We start from the raw sequence: 21706 nt of genomic DNA, 5'->3' as shown, positions 1-21706 counted from the left end.
CCCCACTCACACTCACACCTACCCCCACCCTCACACTCCCCCCGCTCTCCCCTCACACTCCCCCCCCTCTCCCCCTCACACTCCCCCACACTCCCCCTCACCCTCCCTCCCCACTCACACTCACAGTCCCCGGCTCGCACCCGTCCCCGCTCACACCCGCTCACCCCCCCTCACACTCACACTCTCCGCACACTTCCCCCCCCCCCCCACTCCCCCCCCGCACTCACACTGCCTCCCTCTCCCCCCCCTCCCCGTCCCCCCCCCCCAGCCGCCCCCAGCCCCCGCCCCGTCCCGGTTCCCGTCCCCCCGCGCCCCCCCCGCTCACCGAGGCGCCCCCCCAGCAGCGCTCCCCGCCGGTTGGTGACGTCGTGGAGCCGCCGCGGGGCCGGCAGCGCCCCCAGGCAGCCCAGCATCGGGCCGGGACCGGCACCGGGCCGGGACGCCGGGAACGGGACGGGAACGGGCACCGGGCACCGGCACCGCCACCGCCACCGCGGAGCGGCCCCCGGCCCCGCCGCCACCGGGCCCCGGGCACCGGCACCGGGCGCGGCCCCGCTCGGCCCCGGCCCCGCCACGGCGGAGCCGCGGAGAGACCGCCCCGGGGGGGGGCGGGGCGGGGCGGGGGCACCGGCGCGGGGCGGGGGGCGCGGGGCACCGGGGGGGATCGGGGGGACACGGGGCGACCGGAGGGAGCGGGGGGGACGGGGGACCGGGGGAACCGCGACGGGACGGGGGGAGCGGGGGCACTGGGACGGGGCGGGGGGGGACGGTGGACACGGCGGGGGACAGGGATGGGGCCGTGGGGTACAGGGGGACCCGGGGACAGGGGGACCCGGGGGTGGGGACGGGGATACGGGACGAGGGGACGGGGGCGGTGGGGGACACGGGGGACACGGCGTGTGGCACGGGGATGGGGGCACGGGGACGGGGGCACGGGGACGGGGGCGGGGGCACGGCACGGGGCGTGGGACACGGGACATGGCGCGGGACATGGGGACATGGGGAGGGACACAGGGTCCCCCAGTGGCCCCTTCCTGCTCCGCGCCAGCCGAGGCCCCAGTTAAAGGCCCCAATTAATTAAAGGCCCCAATTAATTAAAGGCCCAAATCAGAGGCCCCGATTAACCCCACCCACGGGTAAGGGGGACCAGGACATGCCCCCCCTGGTGCACGGCCCTTGCACGCTCCTGCACTTTGCACACCTTTGCACAGGGCCGCCCTGGAGGCAGCGGGCGGCAGGGCTCCGTGCAAGGGGGCCCAGGGTTGTGCAAGGCTTGCACGGGGGTGGTTTAGCGCAAGGCTTGCACAAGGGGGCAGTGCAAGGCTTGCACGGGGAACGTGTTTCTGCAGAAGTGCAACACGGGCATGAGTTAGTGCAAGGGGCATGTTATGAGGGTGTTTCCGTGCACAGGTTGCATGAGGGCTCGGTGCAAGGATTGCACAGAGGGTTTCCGTGCAAGGACTGCACAGGCGTGAGTTAGTGCAAGAGCTGCAATGGGGGGGGGAGGGGTTCTGTGCAAGAGTTGGGGGGGGGGCTGTGGAAGTGTTGCACGGGGATGCTTTGGTGCAAGGGTCACACAGAATGTTGGTGCAAGGGCTGCCCAGGGGGTTAGTGCAAGGCTTGCACGTGAGTGCCAGGCTTGCACGGGGACACGTGTGCAAGGCGGTGGTGAGCAGCGCACGTTGAGCCACAGCCCTGTGCGCGTGCAAGGGTTTGCACACCGGGTGCAGATGGGCCTGGGGGGGGAGCTGCAGCAGGCCCCTTGCACACGTGTGTGCGAGGCCTCCCCGGTCACGCCGCCCCGCCCCAGAGCACACTGGGAAGCTGGGAGTGACGCCAACACCCGCGGTGCTCCCGGGGCACGCTGGGACACGGGGCCACACGCCAAGGGCCCCGGGTGCTCCTGGGGCACGACGGGACACGGGGCGTCACGCCAGTCCCGGGGCACGCTGGGACACGGGCTGTCACGCCAGCCTGCGCGTGCACCAGGCCCTGCACCCGTGGCCGGGAGGCGCTGGGGGGCACAGGACCTCGCACGAGGCCTCGTGGGGCTGGGGGGCGTGCACGAGAGTGTGCAAGCACGTGCACATGCAAGACCATGCACGGGTGCATGAGTGTGCACAGGTGAGCAAGCATGTCTGCAAGACCACACGTGTGTGATGATGGCGCACCAGTGTGGCGGTATGCACGTGTGCAAGGCCTTGCACGCTGGTGGTGATGCAGAAGTGAGTGCACATCTGCAAGCGCGCATGAGCCTATGTGAGCACGCGTGAGTGTGCAAGCATGCCCACGTGCAAGACCATGCATTGCACAATGCTGCACATGTGTGTCAGCATGTGTGAGCGTGCAGGTGTGCAAGACCACATGCACGCAGCAATGCACACGCATGTGATCATGCATGTGTGTGCACACCCCTGCCGTGCCTTGAGGTGCGTGTGCCCTCTGTGCGTTGCACACACACCAGGTGTGACTCCGGCACCAGCAGCCCCCCCCCTCACACCTCCCCGCCCCCCCCAGGCACCCCGGGGCAGCACGGCCACGATCCGCGTGGGGGCTGCCCCCCACGGAGACCCCCACCGGTGCTGCACGGCTCAGCACAGCCCCGCGGGGCCTGGCGCTGCACGGCCAGCTGTGGCTTTGCACAGCTTGGCACGGCTTTGCACAGCATCGTGTGGCTTTGCACGGCGTTTCATGGCACAGTTTTGCATGACGTTGTACCGCTTCGCATGACATTGCACGGCTTTGCATGGCGTCTCATGGCATTGCATGGCTTTGCACGGTGTTTCATGCCACAGTTTTACATGCCATCGTACCGCTTTGCACGGCATCACACGGCTTTGCACAGCAACGCGTGCCACGGCTCAGCATGTTGTTGTACCACCTTGCACAGCGTTGCATGGCTCTGCACAGCATTTCGTGCTGTGGTTTTGCACAGCTTTGCTCCACTTTGCACGGCACTGCGTGGCTTTGCATGGCATTTCACGCCGCGTTTCAAAGCATTGCAGGACTATATGTGGCATCGCACCACGTTACATAGCCTTGCACTGCTTTGCACGACCACACATGGCTTTGCACGGCATTGTGAACAGTTTTGCACAGTATTGCACGGCTTTGCACGGCGTTCCACAGTTTTCCACAGCATTGCACAGTTTTGCATGGCATCGCATGCCTTTGCACGGCTTTACACAGCATTGCACGCCTTTACACACACCCCCCGGGGGCCTGCCGAGGCGTGGCACGCCGCAGAGCTGGGGGGGGCCGGCGGCACCTCCCGCCCGGGGGCCCTGGCGCCGCAGCACTGAACAAAGCCCCCATTGAGCTCGGGCGTCTCCAACCCAAATTTTTTCCATGACCACATCGCCCCCCCCCTCCCTTCGGGGGGGTCCCCACCACCTCCACCCCCACCCGGGCCCCCGCGAGGAGGGGGAGGAGGGGGCGGGGCCAGGGAGGGGCGTCGACCGCACGCCTTGCACACGCGTGTGCAACATCGGCACCCACGTGCCCGGGGGGGCCTGGCATGTGCAAGTGTCCTGGTCCCATGCCCCCGTGCCCCCCCCATGTCCCCCCATGCCCCCCCCGTGTCCCTCCATCCCCCATGTCCCCGTGCCCCCCCATATCCCCGTGTCCCCCTGTGTCCCCCCCACGCCTCCCCCATGTCCCCGTGTCCCCCCCACGTCCCGCCCGTGCCCCCCCATGTCCCCCTACCCCGATGTCCCCCCGTGTCACCCCCATCCCCCGTGTCTCCCCGTGCCCCCCCCGTGCCCCCCCCCCCGCTCCCGTGTCCCCCCCGCCCCCCGTGACGGGGTGGGGGGGGTGCAGCTGCCTGCCCCCGGCCCCGTGCACGCGTGGGAGCGCCCACGTGAACCCCCCCGCCCGGCTGAGCCGGCTTTAGGCTATAAATACCCCACCGGGGGGGGAGGCGCGGGGGGGGGGCAGCGCCATGGGGCTGGCGTGGCGCGGCCAGCGGCTCCGCAGCCCCCCCTGTCCCCCACCGTGCCCCCCCCCCTGCTGCCCCCCCCCTGCTGCCCCCACCCCTGCTGCCCCCACCCCTGCTGTCCCCCCCCCCTGCTGTCCCCCCCCCTGCTGCCCCCCCTGCTCAGCCCCCTGCCAGCCCCCTTGTCACCCCCCCTGCTGCCCCCCCCCGTGTCCCGTCCTCCCCTGCTGCCACCCCCCCTGCTGCTCCCCCCCGGGCTGCCCCTCGCCTTGCTGCCTCTCTCGCCACCCCCCCTCGTGTCACCCCCCCTGCTGCCGCCCCCCTTGCTGCCCCCCCCCCTGCTGCCCCCCCCCCTGCTGCCCCCCCCCGTGCCGCCCGCCCGCCGTGCCCTGCTGCCCCCCCCCCCCAGCCTGCCCCCGGTGCCCCCCCCGGTGCCCTCTCGGGTGCCCCCCCCCGCCCTGCCGCCCGCGGCTCAGCATCAAGTGAGGGGGGCGCGGTGACCCCCCCCGGGACCCCGGTGAGTGCGGGGGAAACTGAGGCACGGGCAGGGCGGGGGGGATGAAAGGCAGGGGGGAGTCGTGCAAGGCGGGAGGGGGCGTTTGCACGGGGATGGGGGGGTGAGGAGAGTTGGGGGCGATTGCACAGGGCTTGGGGCAATTGCACAAGGTGTTTGTCCCCAGGCGGGGCATTTGCACAAGGTATGGGGCAGTTGCACGAGGCCCGGGGCAGCTGCACCAGCACGGGGCAGTTACGCGAGGCCCAGGAGGGGCGCGCGGGGCCGAGCGCCCCCGAGTGGAGCCGAACGGAGCCGAATAGGCCCGAGTGGGACCGAGCGGGGCCGAACAGGGCCGAACGGAGCCGAGCGGGGCCGAACAGGGCCGAGTGGGGCCGAGCAGGGCCGAACGGAGCCGAGCGGCGCCGAGCGCGCCCGAGTGGAGCCGAACGGGGCCGAACGGAGCCGAACAGGCCCAAACGGAGCCGAGCAGGGCCGAGCGCTCCCGAGCGCCTCCGAAAGTCCCCGAGCGCCGCCACGTGACCTCATCCCACGTGATCTGGCGAACACGTGGCGCGCGCAGCGAGGGGCTCGCCCCCTTCCTTGAGCAGGCGCATGCGCGCGGCCCTCCACCCCCCCCCCCCAATCCGGGCGGGGTGGGCGCAGGGCCCTTCTCACGTGACGCGCGCCAAGATGGCGGCGCCCGCGGAGGCGGCCGGCGCCAAGCGGAAGCGGAAGTGGGTGCGTGGAGGCGCCGGGGTGCGCGGCCGGTCCCCCCCGCTGAGGGGCAGGTGGGGGGGGGCGGGGGGGGGGCTCTGCTGGTTTTGGGGGTGTCCCGGGGATTTTAGGGGGCTTGGGGGGGCTGGGGGGTTCGGAGCGGCCGGGGGAGGGGCGGCCTGGTGGGTGGAGGAGGGGCCCGGGGGATTTGGGGGGACCTGGGTGGGGCTGACGGGGGGCTTGGGGGGATCCCGGTGAATGTGGGGGGCCCTGGGGGATTTTTAGGGGCTTTGGGGGGGGGGGCTGGGGGACTTTAGGAGGGTTCTGGCGGGGCTGGGGGGCGTTTAGGGGCCCTGGGAGGCCTCTGGACAATGGGAGAGGCCCGGGGGGGTCTGTGGGGCGGGGGGGTGTCAGTGGGAGAGTGTGTATGGGGGGGTCGGGGGGGGTGTATGGCGTGGGAAGGGGGGGCCGGGGGAGGCATGGATGGGGCGAATGGTGTGGGGAGGGCGTTTGGGGGTGTTTGGGTTGGGGGGGTCAGCAGGGGTGTGCATAGGGAGGGGAGCTTGGGGGAGTGTCCATAGGGCGGGGGGGGCTATATGAAGGGAGAGGGCTCTATGCGAGGGGGTCTATAGGGCGGGGAGGTCCAGCAGGGGGTGCACAGCTCAGTCCCACAGCCACCCAGGGGTGCACAGGGCGGGGGGGTCGCCGTGTGCCCAGGCCGGGGCCTCCTCCCGCTGCCCCCCAGCCCCCTGCTGGCGCTCCCAGCCCATTGCCTCAGCATTGTCTCGGGGGGGTTACCGATCACCCACCTTACTCCCTTTCCCCCCCCCCACAGCCGCCCCCGGGATGCCCGCAGGGCTGGGCGCGCCATGCTGCTCGCCGCCTATGCCGCCCTCGCCCTGCTGCTGGCAGCGGCGCTGGGGCTGGAGCTGGCCGCCCGCCACTCGCGCCCCCCTGCTGCCGCCGCCCCCCCCGGCGCCAACCCGGCCTTTGCCCGCTTCCAGCGGGGCTTCCTGCGCGGCTACCTGCCCGCGCTGGCCGCCGACTGGCTGCAGGGGCCGTACCTGTACAAGCTGTACCAGCACTATGGCTTCGTGGAGGCGCAGATCGCTGCGCTCTACGTCTGCGGCTTCGCCTCCAGTGTCCTCTTCGGGCCCGTGGCCGCCTCGCTGGTGGACACGCTGGGCCGCCGGGCGTCGTGCGTGCTCTTCTCGCTGACCTACTCGGCCTGCTGCCTCACCAAGCTGTCCCGTGACTACCTGGTGCTGGCAGCGGGGAGGGTGCTGGGCGGGCTGTCCACGGCGCTGCTCTTCTGCGCCTTCGAGGCCTGGTACGTCCATGAGCACGTGGAGCACCACGACTTCCCGGCAGAGTGGGTGCCCGCCACCTTCTCGCGGGCAGCCTTCTGGAACCACGTGGTGGCCGTGGGGGCCGGGGTGGTGGCCAACGCCGCCGCCGAGTGGCTGCGGCTGGGCCCGGTGGCGCCCTTTGTGGCGTCCATCCCGCTGCTGGTTCTGGCGGGTGCCGTGGCCTTGAAGGACTGGGACGAGAACTATGGCAAGAAGCGGGCGCTCGCCAAGACCTGTGCGGACGGCCTGCGGCGCCTTCTGGCGGACCGGCGCGTGCTGCTGCTGGGCACTGTCCAGGCGCTCTTCGAGAGCGTCATCTACATTTTCGTCTTCCTCTGGACGCCCGTGCTGGACCCCCATGGGCCGCCGCTGGGCATCGTCTTCTCCAGCTTCATGGCGGCCAGCATGGTGGGCGCCTCGCTGTACCGCCTGGCTGTCTCCCCAAGGTACCGCCTGCAGCCCGTCCACGTGCTCTCGCTCTCCGTCCTCGTGGGCTTCTTCTCCCTCTTCATGCTCACCTTCTCCACCAACCCCGGCCAGGAGAGCCCGGCCGAGTCCTTCGTGGCCTTCCTGCTCCTCGAGCTCTCCTGCGGGCTCTACTTCCCCGCCATGGGCTTCCTGCGGCGCAAGGCGATCCCGGAGAAGGACCGGCCGGGGGTGACGAACTGGTGCCGAGTCCCGCTCAACCTGCTGGCCTGCCTGGGGCTGCTGCTGCTGCACGGCGCCGACCGCGGGTCCGGCACCCGCAGCATCTTCTCCGCCTGCTGCGGCCTCATGCTGCTGGCGCTGCTCGCCGTCGTCGGCCTCTTCTCTGTTGTCCGCCACGATGCTGAGCTCCGGCTGCCGGCCCCGCAGGGCCAGCCTGATGCCCCCGAGCTGTGACGCAGGAGGGGGCCTCGGGGGTGCCGCTGGGGCCCCGGCGTGTGGTGTGGTGGCCCAGGGGGGAAGCCCGCCCGGCTGGTGACCCCCACGGCGCCCCCACCCTCGCGTCCTGCTGGGGACAGCGCTGGAAGCACATGGGGATGGAGCGCCGCAGGGTGAGTGCCCCCTGCGCAGCCCCGCACCCCTCACCTTCCCTTTTTTTAAAGAAAATAAAGCATTTCCGCAAGTGCTTCTGCCATGTGAGAAACTCTGTAGCCAATAACGGGCTCAGGCCAGGATCTCAGTGAGGCAGCACTGTTAGTCGCGACTGCGATGGCGGGCGTCCTCCAGGCAGGAGCGCCCCTACCAGTCACACAGCACGGCTTAGGTTTATCGACTCTCTTTCCCAACGAGCCGGCCCTCCCCTGTTTCCCCATGGACTGGGTGCTGTGGGTTAACCCAGTCGGCAGCTCAGTACCACACAGCCGTTCGCTCACCCTCCCCCCTCCCTCTCTGGGATGGGGGAGAGAAACGGGAAAGTGAAGCCTGTGGGTTGAGATAGAGACAGTTTATTAGGACATAGAGTAATAATAATAATAATAATATGTACAAAACAAGTGATGCACAATGCAATTGCTCACCACCCGCTGACCGATGGCCAGCCTATCCCTGAGCACTTGGTCCCCCCAATCCACCCAGCCCCCAGCTATGACCCCAGATGGCATGGAACACCCCTCTGGCCAGTTTGGGTCAGCTGTCCTGGGTCCACCCCCCCCCCAGCTCCTGCTGCACCCCCAGCCTGCCCGCTGGCAGGACAGAGCGAGAAGCTGAAAAGTCCTTGGCTTGGTGTAAGCACTGCTCTGCAGCAATTAAAACACCAGCATGTTATCAGCGCTCCTCTCATCCTAACTCAAAGCATAGCACCCCACCAGCTACTAGGAGGAAAATTAACTCTGTCCTAACTGAAACCAGGACATGGGATACTCCAGGTTCACAACCTATCTGGTGCTTCACAGACAATGCATGGCCTTCAGTTGCGGGCCTGTTACTTTTCAAGTTTCGTTTGACTTTTTACTCTTTGAAGTGGTAATGTTTTTTCACTTACCTGACTTGACTTGACACCGTGTTTTTTGCCTAGTTGCTGTAAGGATTCTGGTTGTCTGCATTTTACAAGGTCTGCTAAGCTCTCTTACCGCTGCAAGCACATCTCGATGCCACCTTCCTTCCCTCTGAACAGTGTAACTCTGCAAAAACAACAGGTTTATTCCCACACCCCCATTTATTTTTTTTTGCATCGCGTTCCCTCCCTGCGCTCAGGACCCCCCCATTGCAGGGGGCCCCAACTTGCCCCCCCAGTTACGCAGGGTCCCTACACGCCCCCCGCCCCGCTTACACAGAGTCCTTACAACCCCCCCCCGTTACATGGGGTCCCAACTTGCCCCCCCCCACGGGGTCCCCATATTCCCTCCTCCCATTACACGCACCGCGCGCATGCGCGGATCCGTGCGAGGACTACAAGTCCCGGCGTGCCCCGCGCGGGGCGGCCCGTCCTGATTGGCTGCGGTGCGGCTATTTGAACGGGGCGCGCGGCGGGGATCGCGGCCGTGCCTACGGGAAGCGGCAGCGCGGGTGAGCGGGGGCGGGCCTCGGGGCCGGGGGCTGTAAGGTCGGGGCGGGGGGGCTCGGGGGCATCCTGAGGGGCGGGGGGGGGCCTGCAGGGCCTGGGGGGCAGCTGAGGGGCAGGGGGGTCTCCGTAGGCCCCTTGGGGGCTGAGGGGCAGGAGGGGGGCACTGCAGGGCCCGCGGGGGGGTATGAGGGGTTGGGGGGGTCCTGCAGGGCCTAAGGGGGGGGCTGAGGGGCTGGGGGGAGGGCGCCAGGGCCTGCTGGGGCCCTGCAGGTCCTGGGGGAGGCCGAGAGGTGGGCCCGGGGACAGCCCTTCTGGCTTGGGAGGGGGCTCTGAGGTGGGGCTGGGGGGGCCTCTAGGAACCGGGGGGTCTTTGGGGCTCTAGAGGGGTGTAGGGGTTGAGGCGTGGTGGGGGGTACGTGAGCAGACCCGGGGGGGATGGGGGCCCTGAGGCCTGAGGGGGGAGCTGGGGAGGGGTTTGGGGGGGGATGTGAGCACTGAGGGGGCTGAGGAGCAGTTCTGGGAGCTGCCCCCAAGCAGCAGGGGCTGTGGCAGGGATGTAAACCCGGGGGGGTGGGGCTGTGAGCACCAGGCCCCCCAGCACCCCCTTACCTCCCCCCTCGCTGCCCCCCAGGGCTGCCATGAAGCACCTCCGGGGCGCTGATTTTGTGGCACGCACCGCCAGCAGGGAGGGCACTGAGGCACTGCTGGCGGAGCTGTTGGTGAGTTGGGGGGGGGGGGCCCAGCTCTGCACGAGGGCTGGGACCCCCTGCTGGGGGGCCAAAACTCTCTTTCTATCTCCCTCCCTCTCCAGCAAAGCCTCTCCTGCCCCCTGGGGCCGCCGGACGCCACGCAGAGCACGGTGTGCGACCGAATCCTGCGAGCCTGTGTGCAGCGCCTGGGTGAGCTGGGCGGGGAGCCGGAGGGCTGCCTCGAGCATGCCACCAGCCTCCTGGGGCTGGCTGAGGCAGCCTGTGGGGGCTACGTGGCCTCGGCCGTCCCCCCACCATCCCCCCTCTACCTGGAGAAGATCCTCTACCACCTGCTGCGCAACGCGGCCGCCGGGGGCTGCGACACTGCCCGCGAGCGAGCGGCCGAGCTCCTCCTTGCCCACCTGCGCGCCCCCCAGCCCGGCCGCTCGCCCCGCGCTGACTTCACTGCCATCGCCCGCAGCGGCTTCGTCGTGCTGTGGAACAGGGCAGACGGCCTGGGGGGCCGCCTGCGGGCCCTGCGCTTCCTCCTGCTGCTGGAGGACGAGGAGGAGGGCGCCCTGCTGCCGCTGGAGCCGCCCTTCTTCACCTCGCAGACGGCGCGCCAGGCGGCCGCCGCCGCGCTCTCCGAAGCCCCCCGCGTGCCACCCTCAGCCTTGCTGGGCCGACAGCTCGGGGGCTGCCTCCTCACCCTGCGCCGGGATGCGCCACGACCCCCCGGCCTGCCGCAGGCCTTCTGCTTCTTCGAGCTGGCGTTGGAGCAGTGCCGGCAGCTCTGCAGGAGCGGCTGCTACGGCGAGGCGGAGGAGGCGGCAGAGGATGCCCGCTGCTTCTTGGGCAGCTCCGGGGCGCTGCTGGGTGAGCCCCTGGGCCTCCTGGAGGCAGCGGTGAGGCTGAGCCGGGCGCTGGCCGAGGGCTCGAGGCCGGCAGGGCCCTATCTCTCGCAGGCAGCGGCGGCGCTGGGCGGCGCAGCCGAGGCTTCGGAGCGTCTCCTGCGGCTGCTGGCCGAGGGCTGCCAGCTCGTGGTGTTGGCCCTGGGCGAGCACGCCAAGAGGAGCCCACGGCAGCCCCTGGGCCGCGAGGACGTGCTCGGTCTCTACGCCTTTGTGGAGGGGCACTGCCGTGTCCTCGGCCAGCTGCTGCAGAGGGTGAGGCTTCGGGAGCTGGGCTAGCGCCTAATGAGGGCTCCCCCGCTAATTGGAGTGGCCGGGGGGAAGCTGTAACCTCACTGGTGGCCGCGCGGTCACCTCCTGCCTTCTGCAGGTTCCCCCCGACGGCACGAGGCAGAGGCTAGCACTAAAGCAGCTGCTCTACCACAGCCTCCAGCTCTTCACCAGCGTGGCGTACGATGCCTTCCAGTGCTCCCAGGTGCCAGAAGCAGCGGGGCCAGTCCCTTGGGGGGGCTCCAGGGGCTGCTCGAGCCACCCCAGGGGTGTTTCTGCAGTCCCCGACAGCCACCGTGTCCCCTGCAGGCGGCCGGGTGGCTGGGGCTGGAGCGGCTGACATCAGGCTGCCGGGGCACCGTGGCGCGGATGCTGGAGGCGCTGGAGGGGCTCCCTGACGCCGAGCGAGCGAAGTACCTCGATGTCACCGGTCAGTGTCCCCACACCTGGCTGCCTGGGGCGAGCATGCTCACGCAGCTTACCGCCGGCCCCTCTTTGTGCCCCTGGGAGCATTTTGAGGGGCACCGATGGGGGCGAGGGCTCCTCGGCCACCTGCAGTGCCTGGCTGGGATGAGGAGGATGGGGGGCGTTGAATTTGCAGCACATCTTTGATGTTTCTCTCTTCCCTGCAACAGCATCGTGCACATTTAAGCTGGCCTACATCTTCTACAACCAGAACCTTCACGAGGAGGCCAGCTCCGTCTCTGAGCTCTTCTGCCAGACGCTGGAGACGACGGATGCTTACAAATACTCTGAGGTCCCCCATGAAAGGGTGAGCGGTGTCCTGACTTTCTCAGCCCAAAGGGGGCCGAAGGCTTTGAGCTGTGGCCTGGGGGAGCGAAGGAGAGGCTGGGGAGTGGCTGGCTTCCCCCCGGGAGGGGAAGAGGCTGCGGCATGGGGCTCGGCAGGCAGGCAGGGCGCCAAAGCCGCTCCTCCGCGCTCTCTCTGCAGCTGCACAGATGCTTCAGGCTGCAGGTGGAAAGCTACCGAAAGCAGGGCCGGCTGGAGAGCGCCCTGGCCTCCACTGTGCAGTGGCTGGCGGCGCTGCGGGGCCGCCTCGTGGAGCTGCTGGCCGAGCCCGTCTCCCTCTGGGTCCGAGTGAAAACCGACGCCGTGAAGCACGGAACTGAGGAGCTGCGGCTGAGGTGAGGGGAAGCCTGGCGCTGCCCCACGCCTGGGGGTGCCTCAGGGGGCTCTCATGAAACCGTATCGCCGAGCCGGGCTCTGTGCAGAGCCCCCATGCGGCCCCCCCGCTCCACCAGGACCCTGAAGGAAGGCTTGGAGGGGCGCTACCCGGACGCAGGGACCTTGGTAGCCGTGCTCTTTGCGGAGCTGAAGGCGTACAAGGCCGTCCGTGCCGACACCGGGCAGGAGCGCTACAACGTCCTCTGCGACCTGCTGGAGATCTGCTCGGAGGAGAGCGGCCGCCTGCACGAGCGTGCCATCAGCTTAATGGAGCTGGCGCAGGTCTTGTGCTACCACAAGTATGCCCAGCAGACGGACTGGTGAGTGCGCTGCCATGCCTGCGAGCCCGTTGTCGGTCCCTGCAGGCCCCTGGGGGGCTCTCGAGGGCCCTCAGCAAGGTTTAAGGGTTCGGGGTCACATTGCCCTGGCTGGTTTGGATGCTGGTGACGTCCGCTCCTCCTCTTAAGGTGTGTTTTGGGGTGGAAGGCTGTGTTTTAACCCCTTTTTCTGACAGCTCCGCGCTGGACTCGGTGCGTGAAGCCTTGCGGCTGTTGGAGGCGGTGCCCAGGAGCGCCCAGAACCAGGAGCAGCTCCTCGACGACCGGGCACAGGCTCTGCTCTGGCTCTACATCTGCACGCTGGAGTCCAAGCTGGAGGAGGTGCGTGGGGAGACGTGACCCCGCAGCTGCTGGGGGGCGTCCTGGGGGTCCCGCATTGCCCCCCGAATGTCACTGCTGCCTTTACCCTGCCACAGGGCATAGCGAGGGAGCAGAGAGCCAAGGCTCAGGGGCAGAAGAACCTGGATGACTTCGAGCCCAACGACCTCAACTACGAGGCGGGGCTGCAGGAGAAGTTCCTGTACGACGGCATTTCCTTCAACCTGGTGACAGAGTCAGGTGAGCGCGGCAGGTTCGGGCCGTTGGCGCTGCAGAAAAGGCTCCTCCAGAGCACCTGGTTTTGGGGTGGGAGCAGGGTTCCCCTCTGTTGTGGTTTAACCCGGTCGGCAGCTAAACACCACACAGCCGTTTGCTCACCCTCCCTCCTCTCTCTCTGGGATGGTGGAGAGAATTAGAAAGAAATGAAAGCTTGTGAGTTGAGATAAAGACATTGTATTAGCACAGAAAAGAAAGGAAAATAATAATAGTGATGATGATAATACTGAAAATAGTGTGTACAAACAAGTGATGCACAATGCAATTGCTCACCACCCGCTGACCGATGGCCAGCCTATCCCTGAGCACTTGGTCCCCCCAATCCACCCAGCCCCCAGCTATGACCCCAGATGGCATGGAACACCCCTCTGGCCAGTTTGGGTCAGCTGTCCTGGGTCCACCCCCCCCCAGCTCCTGCTGCACCCCCAGCCTGCCCGCTGGCAGGACAGAGCGAGAAGCTGAAAAGTCCTTGGCTTGGTGTAAGCACTGCTCTGCAGCAATTAAAACACCAGCATGTTATCAGCGCTCCTCTCATCCTAACTCAAAGCATAGCACCCCACCAGCTACTAGGAGGAAAATTAACTCTGTCCTAACTGAAACCAGGACACCCTCCCCAAGGAAGGGGGGAGGGCAATGGGGGAGGTGTGGGGACGGAAGGGCTGGCCGGGAGATGCCTGCTGGCATGCCTGGCCGTGTCCTGGTGCCGCTGCCAAGCGGCTCAGCCCCGTGCCGTGCCCTCAGCCCAGTCCAAGAGCCTGGACGAAGCCTTGGCCCTGTGGAAGCAGCTCCTGGCCTCCGAGGGTGTCCCAGCTGTGCACAGCCCTGAGCAGACCGTGGCCTCCCTGCTCATCACGGCGTCTCTCTACAGGCTGATGGCCAAGGTAGTACTGCTGGGGCTGCCAAGGGGGGCAGCGGCCTCCCCCCAGCATCATCCCTTGACACACCCATGGTTTTTTCTCACCCCCAGCCTCTGCAAGCCATGGAGAGCTACCTGCTAGTCCGAGCCCTGTGCGGCGCGCTTGGGGACAGCCTGGGCACGGCTGGCGCCCTCTGCCAGGTCACCAAACTGCTCCTCCAGCTCGAGTGCCACAGCTACGCTGAGGCAAGGCCTGTGGGGGAGCAGCAGGGAGGGAGGGCATCTCAGCTTGTCCCCGCAGCCCCAGCCCTCACAGGCTTGTTGGCTTCCAGCTCTTCCTGGAGGAGACAGAGTCCTGCTTGCAGAAAGCCGACAGCGGCAGTGATTCCTACCTGCTGCTGCAGCAAACCTGCCTGATGCTCCGCAGCCAGCTGTGCTGCGCCAGCAACCAGGTGGGTCTCCCCAGAAACCCTTTTCTGCCTCGTGTGCAGCGTTAGGGGGCAAGAGGAGACCTTAGCAGCTCTGTCTGCAACCTCTCACTGGCGGCCTGCACCCACTTTAGCCCTGGAGATGCTCCACGCGGTGACTGGTGCCTCTTTTCCCCTCTCTGCTGCCTCCTGCAGATTGAGGAGGGCCTTGCCCTCCTGCTAGAGGTGCTCCAGAACCCGGCTCTGCAGAAGGTGGCCAAGGTGTGGTACATGCTCCGAGCCCACGTCCTGCAGCTCACTGCTGTCTACCTCAGCTTGCCGCCCGCCCGCCTCTCGCCAGAGCTCAGGCAGCGTGTCTCCGCGCAGGGTGAGCCGCTGGGGCGCTGGAAACCCTCCTTGTGTGCGGGCAAAGCCCTGCGGAAACGCGGCTGTCCCCTGAAACAGCCCCGTTTTGGGGCTGGAGGTGGGTGCCGGGGGGTCAGCCCTGACACTCACGGCCATCCTGGTGCAGGGTGGAAGACTCCTGAGACAGCTCTAGCCGAAGCCTACAAGCTTTTCCGCAGCATCATCCTCCTCCTGGTGGGCAGCGACGTGCTGGGCGCCCAGAAGCCGGCGGCGGAGGCGCAGTTCATGGATTGCGGTGAGGCACCGGTGCCGCGGGTGGGAGGACGTGGGCGCATCCCCCCCAGGGGGGAGCAGCGCCGGTCACCAGCCCTGTCCTGCGGCGCAGGGGACAACGTGCTGCAGAAGTGGCAGGTGCTGGCTGAGGTGCTGGGCTGCACGGAGTGCCTGGTGGCCCTGCTCAGCCGCGCTGAGGTGGTGTGCAGGGCCAAAGCCTTCTGCCTGGAGGCCGTCAGGCTGGCCACGAGGCTGCAGGCAAGCCGGTGGTGAGTGACCATTGGGGGGAGGGCGGGCGAGGGGGGGCGGCCATGGCACTGGTCCTGGCCTTGGGGGGCTGCCTGGTGGCCTTGGGGGGGTGGTGGTGTCCTGGTGGCCTCAGGGTGGGGAGTGTCCTAGTGGCCCCAGAGGGGCTGTCAGGATGCCTGGTGGCCCCAGGGAAGGTGTCTGGAGACCTCAGGGCGGTGCTTGGGGGTGCCTGCTGGCCCTGGGGGGGGGGGGGTGCCTGGTGGGGTTGCATGGAGGCCCAGAGGGTTGGTGGAGGGATTGCCTGGAGGCCTGGGGAGCAGGGTGCCTGGTCGCCCTGGGGGAGTAGGGTGCTTGGGGGTGCCTGGTGGCCCCAGGGGGTGCCTGGTGGCAGTGTCCTTGCCAGCTCACCCACGAGCTCATTCTCTGGTGCATGGTGCTGGAGCTGTGGCAGCGGGGGGTCTCTGAGGGCTGTCCTCCCCCCTTCCCAGGTGCGTTTCCTTTCTGGTGCTGAAGGCGCAGCTGGAGCTGCAGCAGAGCGACCTGGAGCTGAGCCATGCAGACCTGCAGCAGGCGCTGTTCCTGCTGGAGTCCAGCACTGGTGAGTCCCGGCTCCAGGCTGGGAGTGGGACTGGGAGCAGGGTGAGCCCCCGGCTGTGCTCGTGGAGCCGCAGCCGGGACCCTCCTGGGAAGCAGAAGCTGTGGTGCTGGCTGCACCACATGCATTTGGGTTCCTTCCCAAATTGCTCTGCCTGCAGAGTTCGACACCGCCGAGAAACAGCAAGGCCCCGTGAGGATCCTGCCTAGGAAGGGCAGACCGGGGGGCAGGAGGCAGCAGGACCCCGGCTCTGAGCCCCCCGGGGAGGACGAGGGCTTCCTGAAAGGCCCCGCGCTGGAGTTCGTGGCCATGGTGAGCGGGCTGGAGAAGGCGGCCGCGCTCAGCTCCTCGCCACAGCTGAAACCCAAGCCGAGGAGGAGGCTGGCCTTCCTCGCCCACCCCATCGCCTGCCCCTGCTGCCTTTGCTCCGACCTGGCCCTCTCGACCCTTTGCCTCCGCTGGCTGCTCACCTGCGCCCAGGGCGAGCTGGCAGCGGGCAGTGCGGCCGAGGGGCTGGGCCTGATCCTGGCCACCCTGCGGCGCTGCGGCACCGTGGCCGCTCGCTTCGCCGCCCTGCTGCAGGACAAGCTGGGCAGCGGCGGGGATGTGCCTGCGCTGGAGCTGCTGGATGACCTGGTGGCCACCGGCTACGCTGCACTGGCCCTTCACAGCCTTGCCAGCCCCCGGCCCGAGGGGGAGCTGCCGGAGCAGCTGGAGGCCGGTTTGTCCTTCGTGGCGTCCCGCAGACCCCACCTGCCCAGCCTCGAGGTCTCCAGGGCCAGCCTCCTGCTCGCCAAAGCCGTGGCCACCGTTTGCTGCCTGGCCACCAAGCACGGCAGCTCTGTGGCCGCCATCTTTGCCACCCCTTGGGCTTGGCAGCCCCTCCCCCCGAGTCCCACCGAGCCCAACGTGCCAGCGGCCGTGCTCAAGACGGAGAAGGCTCAGCCCCAGAGGGGCAGGAGCAAGGCGGCGCCAGCAGCGTCCTCGCTGCCCAAGCCCAAAGCGACGAAGACCCGGAGAGCAAAGCTCCCAGCTGTGGTGGATGCCAACCAAGCCTTCGTGCTCAGCGACTCTGAGGCCGAGCCGGCGGTGGTGCCTTGCACCCCGTGCCACAAAGCCTGTCCCCCTGCCAGGGCCCGTGCCCGGGGGGCCGCAGCAGCCCCTATGCCCAAAGCCAGAGCGAAGAACCAGAGAGCGAAGCCCCCGGCCACGGCGGGTGCCAACATCTTCGCTTCGGGCGACTCCGATGCCGAGGTGCCCCCCATTGTGATCCGGCCGGCGGCAGTGCCCTGCACCCCGCACCAGGTCTGTGCCCCCGCCAAGACACGGGGCTGGGGGGCTGCGGCTGCCCTGCACCCCAGGGCTCCCTTCACCGTGTTCAGCGACTCCTCGCCGCCGCTCAGCAAGTCCCAGCTCCTGAAAGCACCCAAAGCCCGCAGGAAGGCGAAGTCTCGCCTGCCGGTAAGTGGGGAGGGAGGGAGGCGGCCCCAAGAGGCAGCTGCGGCCCTGAGAGGCAGCTGCAGCCCCGCCACGTCCCCGTCCCGCCGCTGCAGGTGACGTTCAGTGATGACAGCGACACCGAGGATCCCAAATTGGGGCTGACCCCGGCAACCGGCAGAACCCTGGGTCCCAGCCACAGGACGCTGCAGTCAGCATCCCTCTGCCGGAGAGCTCTGCTCCCCAAACTCTCAGGGATGGAGGGCTCCCAGCTGAGCTCCTCGGAGGACAGCAGCAGCAGCACCCGGCCCCAGAGAGGGCGCAGGGCTGCGGGCACAGAGGAGAAGAGGCAGCGGGTGACCCGCAGGGCTCCGGGCAGGAGAGCCAAGGAGGAGCGGGAGCTTCTGAGAGCCATCGAGGAGGAGAAGGCAGATGAGGAGCTTGACAGCAGCTTCGAGCTCTTGCGAGCCTCCAAGGAAGAAGAGGGAGCTGCAGGTGAGCTGCGGAACGAGGACTCACTGGGAGCCTTCAAGCGCCCCGAGCTGTCATGTTGTCACCGCTGTCCCCAGCCCCAGGGACCAAAAGGCTCCGTCTCTCCCCGCAGGCAGCATCCAGCCGCCCCAGCGCAGGCAGGAGGCTGCGGACGGGGAGCACGAGGTGCTGCGGCGCGAGGCCACTGAGCACATCCCAGCAGGGCGGTGGCCGGGCAGCGGGAACCCCCTGTGCCTCGATGCCCTCTCTGCTGCCCTGCTGGCTGTGGGAGGTGAGTGAGTGCGGGGACACGTCTCGGGAGCAGGGAACCGCGGGGTGGGAAGAGGCAAACAGCAAAGCTGGGGGCACCTCTGCCAAAGCGTGTCCTTAAAGGGCAAAAACCCTACAAGTGGAGGGGAAAGCAGCAGAGGGAGAGCCAAGGTGGCCGCAGGCTCGCTGCCTAATCCTGGTGGTGTTGCTTTGCCCCTTCCAGATGTTTCCTTGCTGGACACTGCCTGCGGGTTCCTGAAAGCTGCCTTCAACTGCATCAGCCACTGCCCGCCTGGCACGCTCTACAGCCAGCTCTGCCAGCTCCTGGCTCTGGCCACGGGCGACCAGGACCCCGTCTCCACCGCCTATCTGCTGTCCGAGTCGGTCTCCGTCACCATGCGCCATCAGCTGCTCAGCATCGTCCACAGGAAGCTTCAGTAGGTCCCGCGCCTCCCTGCTGGAGCCTTGCTGAGAAGGCGAAGGGGCTCAGCCAGACCCAGAGCCCTGGAGGGGTTGGTTTGGAGCAACGTTCCCCCCCCAACTGCCTCTGCCTCTGTAGCAAACTGAAGAAGTCGGCGGTGGATGCGGCTGAGCAGCTCCGAGGGCTCTCCCTGCAGGAGGACGCTCCCTCGCGCGTCCACCACCTCACCAAGCTCCAGAACCTCTTTGGCTTCAGCCCCACGGGTCTGGGGCCCCAGGAGCTCAACGGCTTCAGAGAGAAGCTGCAGCAGATCCCTGCAGGTGAGGGCTGATCCAAACAGAGCCCCGGAGGGTGCTGCCTGATGCCTTGGCCTCTACTGAAGGTCTGGGGGTGACTTTTTCAGGGGTGACTGTCTGCGTGTTGACCCTCGTGAGCATCCAGCTCTCCTCCGTGGAGGACACGCTGCTGCTGACGCGGTTGGAGAGGGGCAGCGCTCCCATCACTGTCCGCATCCCGACTGCGTTTACCAAGGTGAGGGAAGGGCTCGGAGTGGAGCAGCCGGGATGAGCCCGGGGCTGGAATCACGGCTCCCTTCCTCCCCTAGGCCCCGCTGAGCTCGGTGCTGAGTGACTTCGACACCATCCAGAAGGAGCAGAAGGAAACCAGCAGCTGCACCAACAAGCGAGACTGGTGGCTGTGCCGCTCCGAGCTGGACCGTAGGATGAAGGTAGGCGAGAGGCACCCCGTGCCCCCCACACCTGGGTGTGACACTCGGACCCCCCTGTGATTCTGTCATCTCTCGCAGAGCCTCATCGAGACCCTGGAGATGGAGGTGCTGGGCTGCTGGAAGGGAGCGCTGCTCCCCACCAGCCAGGAGCCTGTGCTGGCCGAGGAAGCCGCCCACCTCTTTGCCCAGCTCCGTCCCTGCGGCTGGCAGGGCTCGGACCCGGCGCTGCTCAAGGTGCTGAGGTCCCCGGGCTGGGGCAGGGCACGGGGGGAGCTCTGCCTCCGCTCACGCCTGCCCCTTGCCGCAGGTCGTGCTGAACGCCGCTCCCCTCCTCACCCCTGCTGACGTGCGAGCCCTGGCCGTGGGGCTGTGCCCGGCGCAGCCCTGCAAAGCGCAGCTCCTCCTGCAAGAGGCCCTGGAGAAGCGGAGGAGCTGCGCCCAGGCGCCTGGCGGCTCCCTCGTCCTCGTGCTGGATAAAGTGAGAGCCTGCCCCTGCCACTTCTCCCTCAGCTCAGACGTTCGCTGCATCGCTCACGCCTTCCTCTCCTTCCTCCTCCTCCTCTTCCCCTGCAGCACCTGCAGAAGCTGCCCTGGGAGAGCATGGCGTGCCTGCGCACCCTGCCCGTCACCCGCCTCCCGTCCCTGCACTTCCTCCTCAGCTACAGTCTGGCACAGAGGGTGAGTGGAATGGGGGGACCCTGGCTCTGCGCGGGGCTTGGGACCCCTCGAGGCTGGTGCTGGGCTGGGGCTGACTTGTGATTATTTTTTTTTTTCCTTCCTTCTCCCCCCACAGCAGGCAGGCTCTGTGCTGTGCCGTGGCATCAACCCCACCAGGACCTTCTACATCCTCAACCCCCAGAACAACCTCCCGAGCACCGAAGAGCGCTTCCGGAGCTGGTTTGAGAGGTGAGGAGCAATCGGGGCGCACAGAGTGGGGAAGAGGGGGGGGGGTCCATGTCCGCTCCCCCCTTTCTGTGACTTCTCACCTCCTCTCCTGCAGCGAGCAGGGCTGGAGCGGAGTCACAGGAGCCATCCCCAGCCAGGAGCAGATGCAGGCAGCGCTGCTGGAGCACGACCTCTACATGTGAGTGCCCATAACAGTGCTGTGCCGTGCCATCGTGCTCACCCTGCTCACCCTGCTCTTGTTCCTGGCAGCTACGCAGGGCACGGGGCGGGTGCCCGCCTGCTGGACGGGACGGCCATCGCCCGACTGGACTGCAGCGCCGTGGCCCTGCTCTTTGGCTGCAGCAGTGCTGCGCTAGCTGTGCGTGGCCGCCTCGAGGGCTCCGGCATCATCCTCAAGTACATCCTGGCCGGCTGGTGAGGCGAGGAGGGGGGGGGGGTGTGGCTTTTGGGGGGCAGATGGAGTCTTTGCCCCCTTCCCTTCTTGCCTTTTTTTTTGCCCCACTCCCCCCTCGCTGCTTTTTATTGCCCCCCCCCCCTCCCCCCCGGCTTTTTCCTGTGCTGGTAAGCAGTAACCATTCTCCTTGTCCTCCTCTCAGTCCTGATCACTTTCATCTGACTGATCTGGGGCCAGAGAGGCGACTGGTGGGGGGAGGGGGGGGGCATGGCACCCAGCCCTGCTGGCCTTAACACCCTTTTTTCTCCCAGCCCCCTCGTCCTGGGGAACCTGTGGGACGTGACCGACCGTGACATCGACCGCTACGCTGAGGCGCTGCTGCAGGGCTGGCTGCGGGCAGGCACCGGTGCCCCCCTCCTGCACTACGTGGCCCAGGCGCGCCAAGCCCCCCGTCTCAAGCACCTCATCGGGGCTGCCCCCGTCGCCTACGGCCTGCCCGTGTGTCTGCAGTGACAGCCGCTGTCACCCCCTGGTGTACCCCTTGCCCTGGGGAGGCAGCTGGGGGCTTTCCTACTCTTTTAATTTATTTTAATTCCGCTGGGTTTTATGTTCTGAGGTAATAAAGCTGTTCCCCTTGAACGTGGGTGGTGTGCGCTTGTATCACGGACTCACAGAAGCACAAGGTGGGAAAGGACCGGGCTCCTCGAGTCCAGCCCTCCTTCTTGCAGCACTACTCCCCATTAAGCTACTCCATCCTAAATCCTATGCTGTAGCACCTCCTCCATGCACTTCGTGAACACCCCCAGGGCTGGTGATGCCACCGCCTCCCTGGGCAACCCCTCCCAACGCCTGACCACTTTTTCTGTGAAGAAACGTCTCCTAATTTCCAACCTGAACCTCCCCTAGCACAACTTGAGGCCATTCCCTCTGGTCCTTAAGAAGAAAGCCGACCCCTGCTTCCTTGCAGGGTGGAGGGAGCATTGAGGTCTCCCCTGAGCCTCCTCTTCTCCAGTCCTGCTCCCCTTTGTCCCCTGTCCCACAACTGGACCCTTCCTTTTCTGAGGGGTCCCCTGCCCCCAGAGGTGTCTCAGAGCCCCCCCTTTCACCCTTGGTTTGTGAGGGAGACCCCGGGCCTCCCTCAAACAGTTGGGGGGGGGCTGCTTGGTGTGCCCCCCATGGCTCAGAGGAGCCCCCTCTGCAGTGAGGATCCAGCCTGCGCTCCTGGGGGGCTGCACCTTTGGGTCCCCCTCCTGGGGGGCGGCAACTTTTTTCCTTTGGGAGGGGGCAATGGGGTGCTGCCCCCTGGACTCCCCCTTTTTCTGGGAGCGGGCACAGCCCCCCCTCTGCTACCCCCCCCGGCACCTGC

At 67.5% G+C, this 21706-nt stretch overlaps 2 protein-coding genes across 7 annotated transcripts; both read left to right on the top strand.

The window, feature by feature from the left end:
- The first annotated feature begins 3923 nt into the window (after nt 1-3923).
- Nucleotides 3924-7604, top strand: MFSD5 (major facilitator superfamily domain containing 5). 3 transcript variants are annotated; one of them, XM_080609424.1, is made up of 3 exons: nt 3924-4451; nt 4615-5168; nt 5980-7604. In XM_080609424.1, exon 3 carries the CDS (start codon nt 6014-6016, stop codon nt 7373-7375), a length of 1362 nt encoding a protein of 453 aa, XP_080465550.1. In that variant the 5' UTR covers nt 3924-4451; nt 4615-5168; nt 5980-6013; the 3' UTR covers nt 7376-7604. The 3 variants fall into 3 exon arrangements, with proteins under 3 accessions (XP_080465550.1, XP_080465549.1, XP_080465551.1); XM_080609423.1 differs by having other exon boundaries at nt 3925-4451; nt 4615-5218; XM_080609425.1 differs by lacking the exon at nt 3924-4451 and having other exon boundaries at nt 5156-5186.
- A 912-nt stretch (nt 7605-8516) lies between these two features.
- On the top strand, nt 8517-20979 carry ESPL1 (extra spindle pole bodies like 1, separase). 4 transcript variants are annotated; one of them, XM_080609419.1, is made up of 31 exons: nt 8517-8613; nt 9613-9700; nt 9793-10836; nt 10952-11056; nt 11161-11281; nt 11487-11623; nt 11803-11996; nt 12114-12356; nt 12551-12695; nt 12791-12932; nt 13710-13849; nt 13936-14070; nt 14157-14276; nt 14448-14619; nt 14764-14892; nt 14983-15139; nt 15608-15717; nt 15875-17175; nt 17268-17646; nt 17756-17914; nt 18116-18329; nt 18452-18633; nt 18717-18844; nt 18918-19040; nt 19119-19274; nt 19348-19518; nt 19614-19718; nt 19834-19946; nt 20041-20124; nt 20196-20360; nt 20652-20979. In XM_080609419.1, exons 2-31 carry the CDS (start codon nt 9620-9622, stop codon nt 20851-20853), a joined length of 6657 nt encoding a protein of 2218 aa, XP_080465545.1. In that variant the 5' UTR covers nt 8517-8613; nt 9613-9619; the 3' UTR covers nt 20854-20979. The 4 variants fall into 4 exon arrangements, with proteins under 4 accessions (XP_080465545.1, XP_080465546.1, XP_080465547.1 ...); XM_080609420.1 differs by lacking the exon at nt 8517-8613 and adding an exon at nt 8857-8983 and having other exon boundaries at nt 19837-19946; XM_080609421.1 differs by lacking the exon at nt 8517-8613 and adding an exon at nt 8857-8983 and having other exon boundaries at nt 20196-20342.
- The last annotated feature ends 727 nt before the right edge of the window (nt 20980-21706 follow it).

This window comes from Anser brachyrhynchus (assembly GCF_964034855.1).
Source record: "Anser brachyrhynchus genome assembly, contig: SCAFFOLD_331, whole genome shotgun sequence".
Taxonomy (NCBI): domain Eukaryota; kingdom Metazoa; phylum Chordata; class Aves; order Anseriformes; family Anatidae; genus Anser; species Anser brachyrhynchus.
The sequence above is the reverse complement of the archived record's forward strand: the minus strand, read 5'-3'. Positions and strand labels throughout refer to the sequence as shown.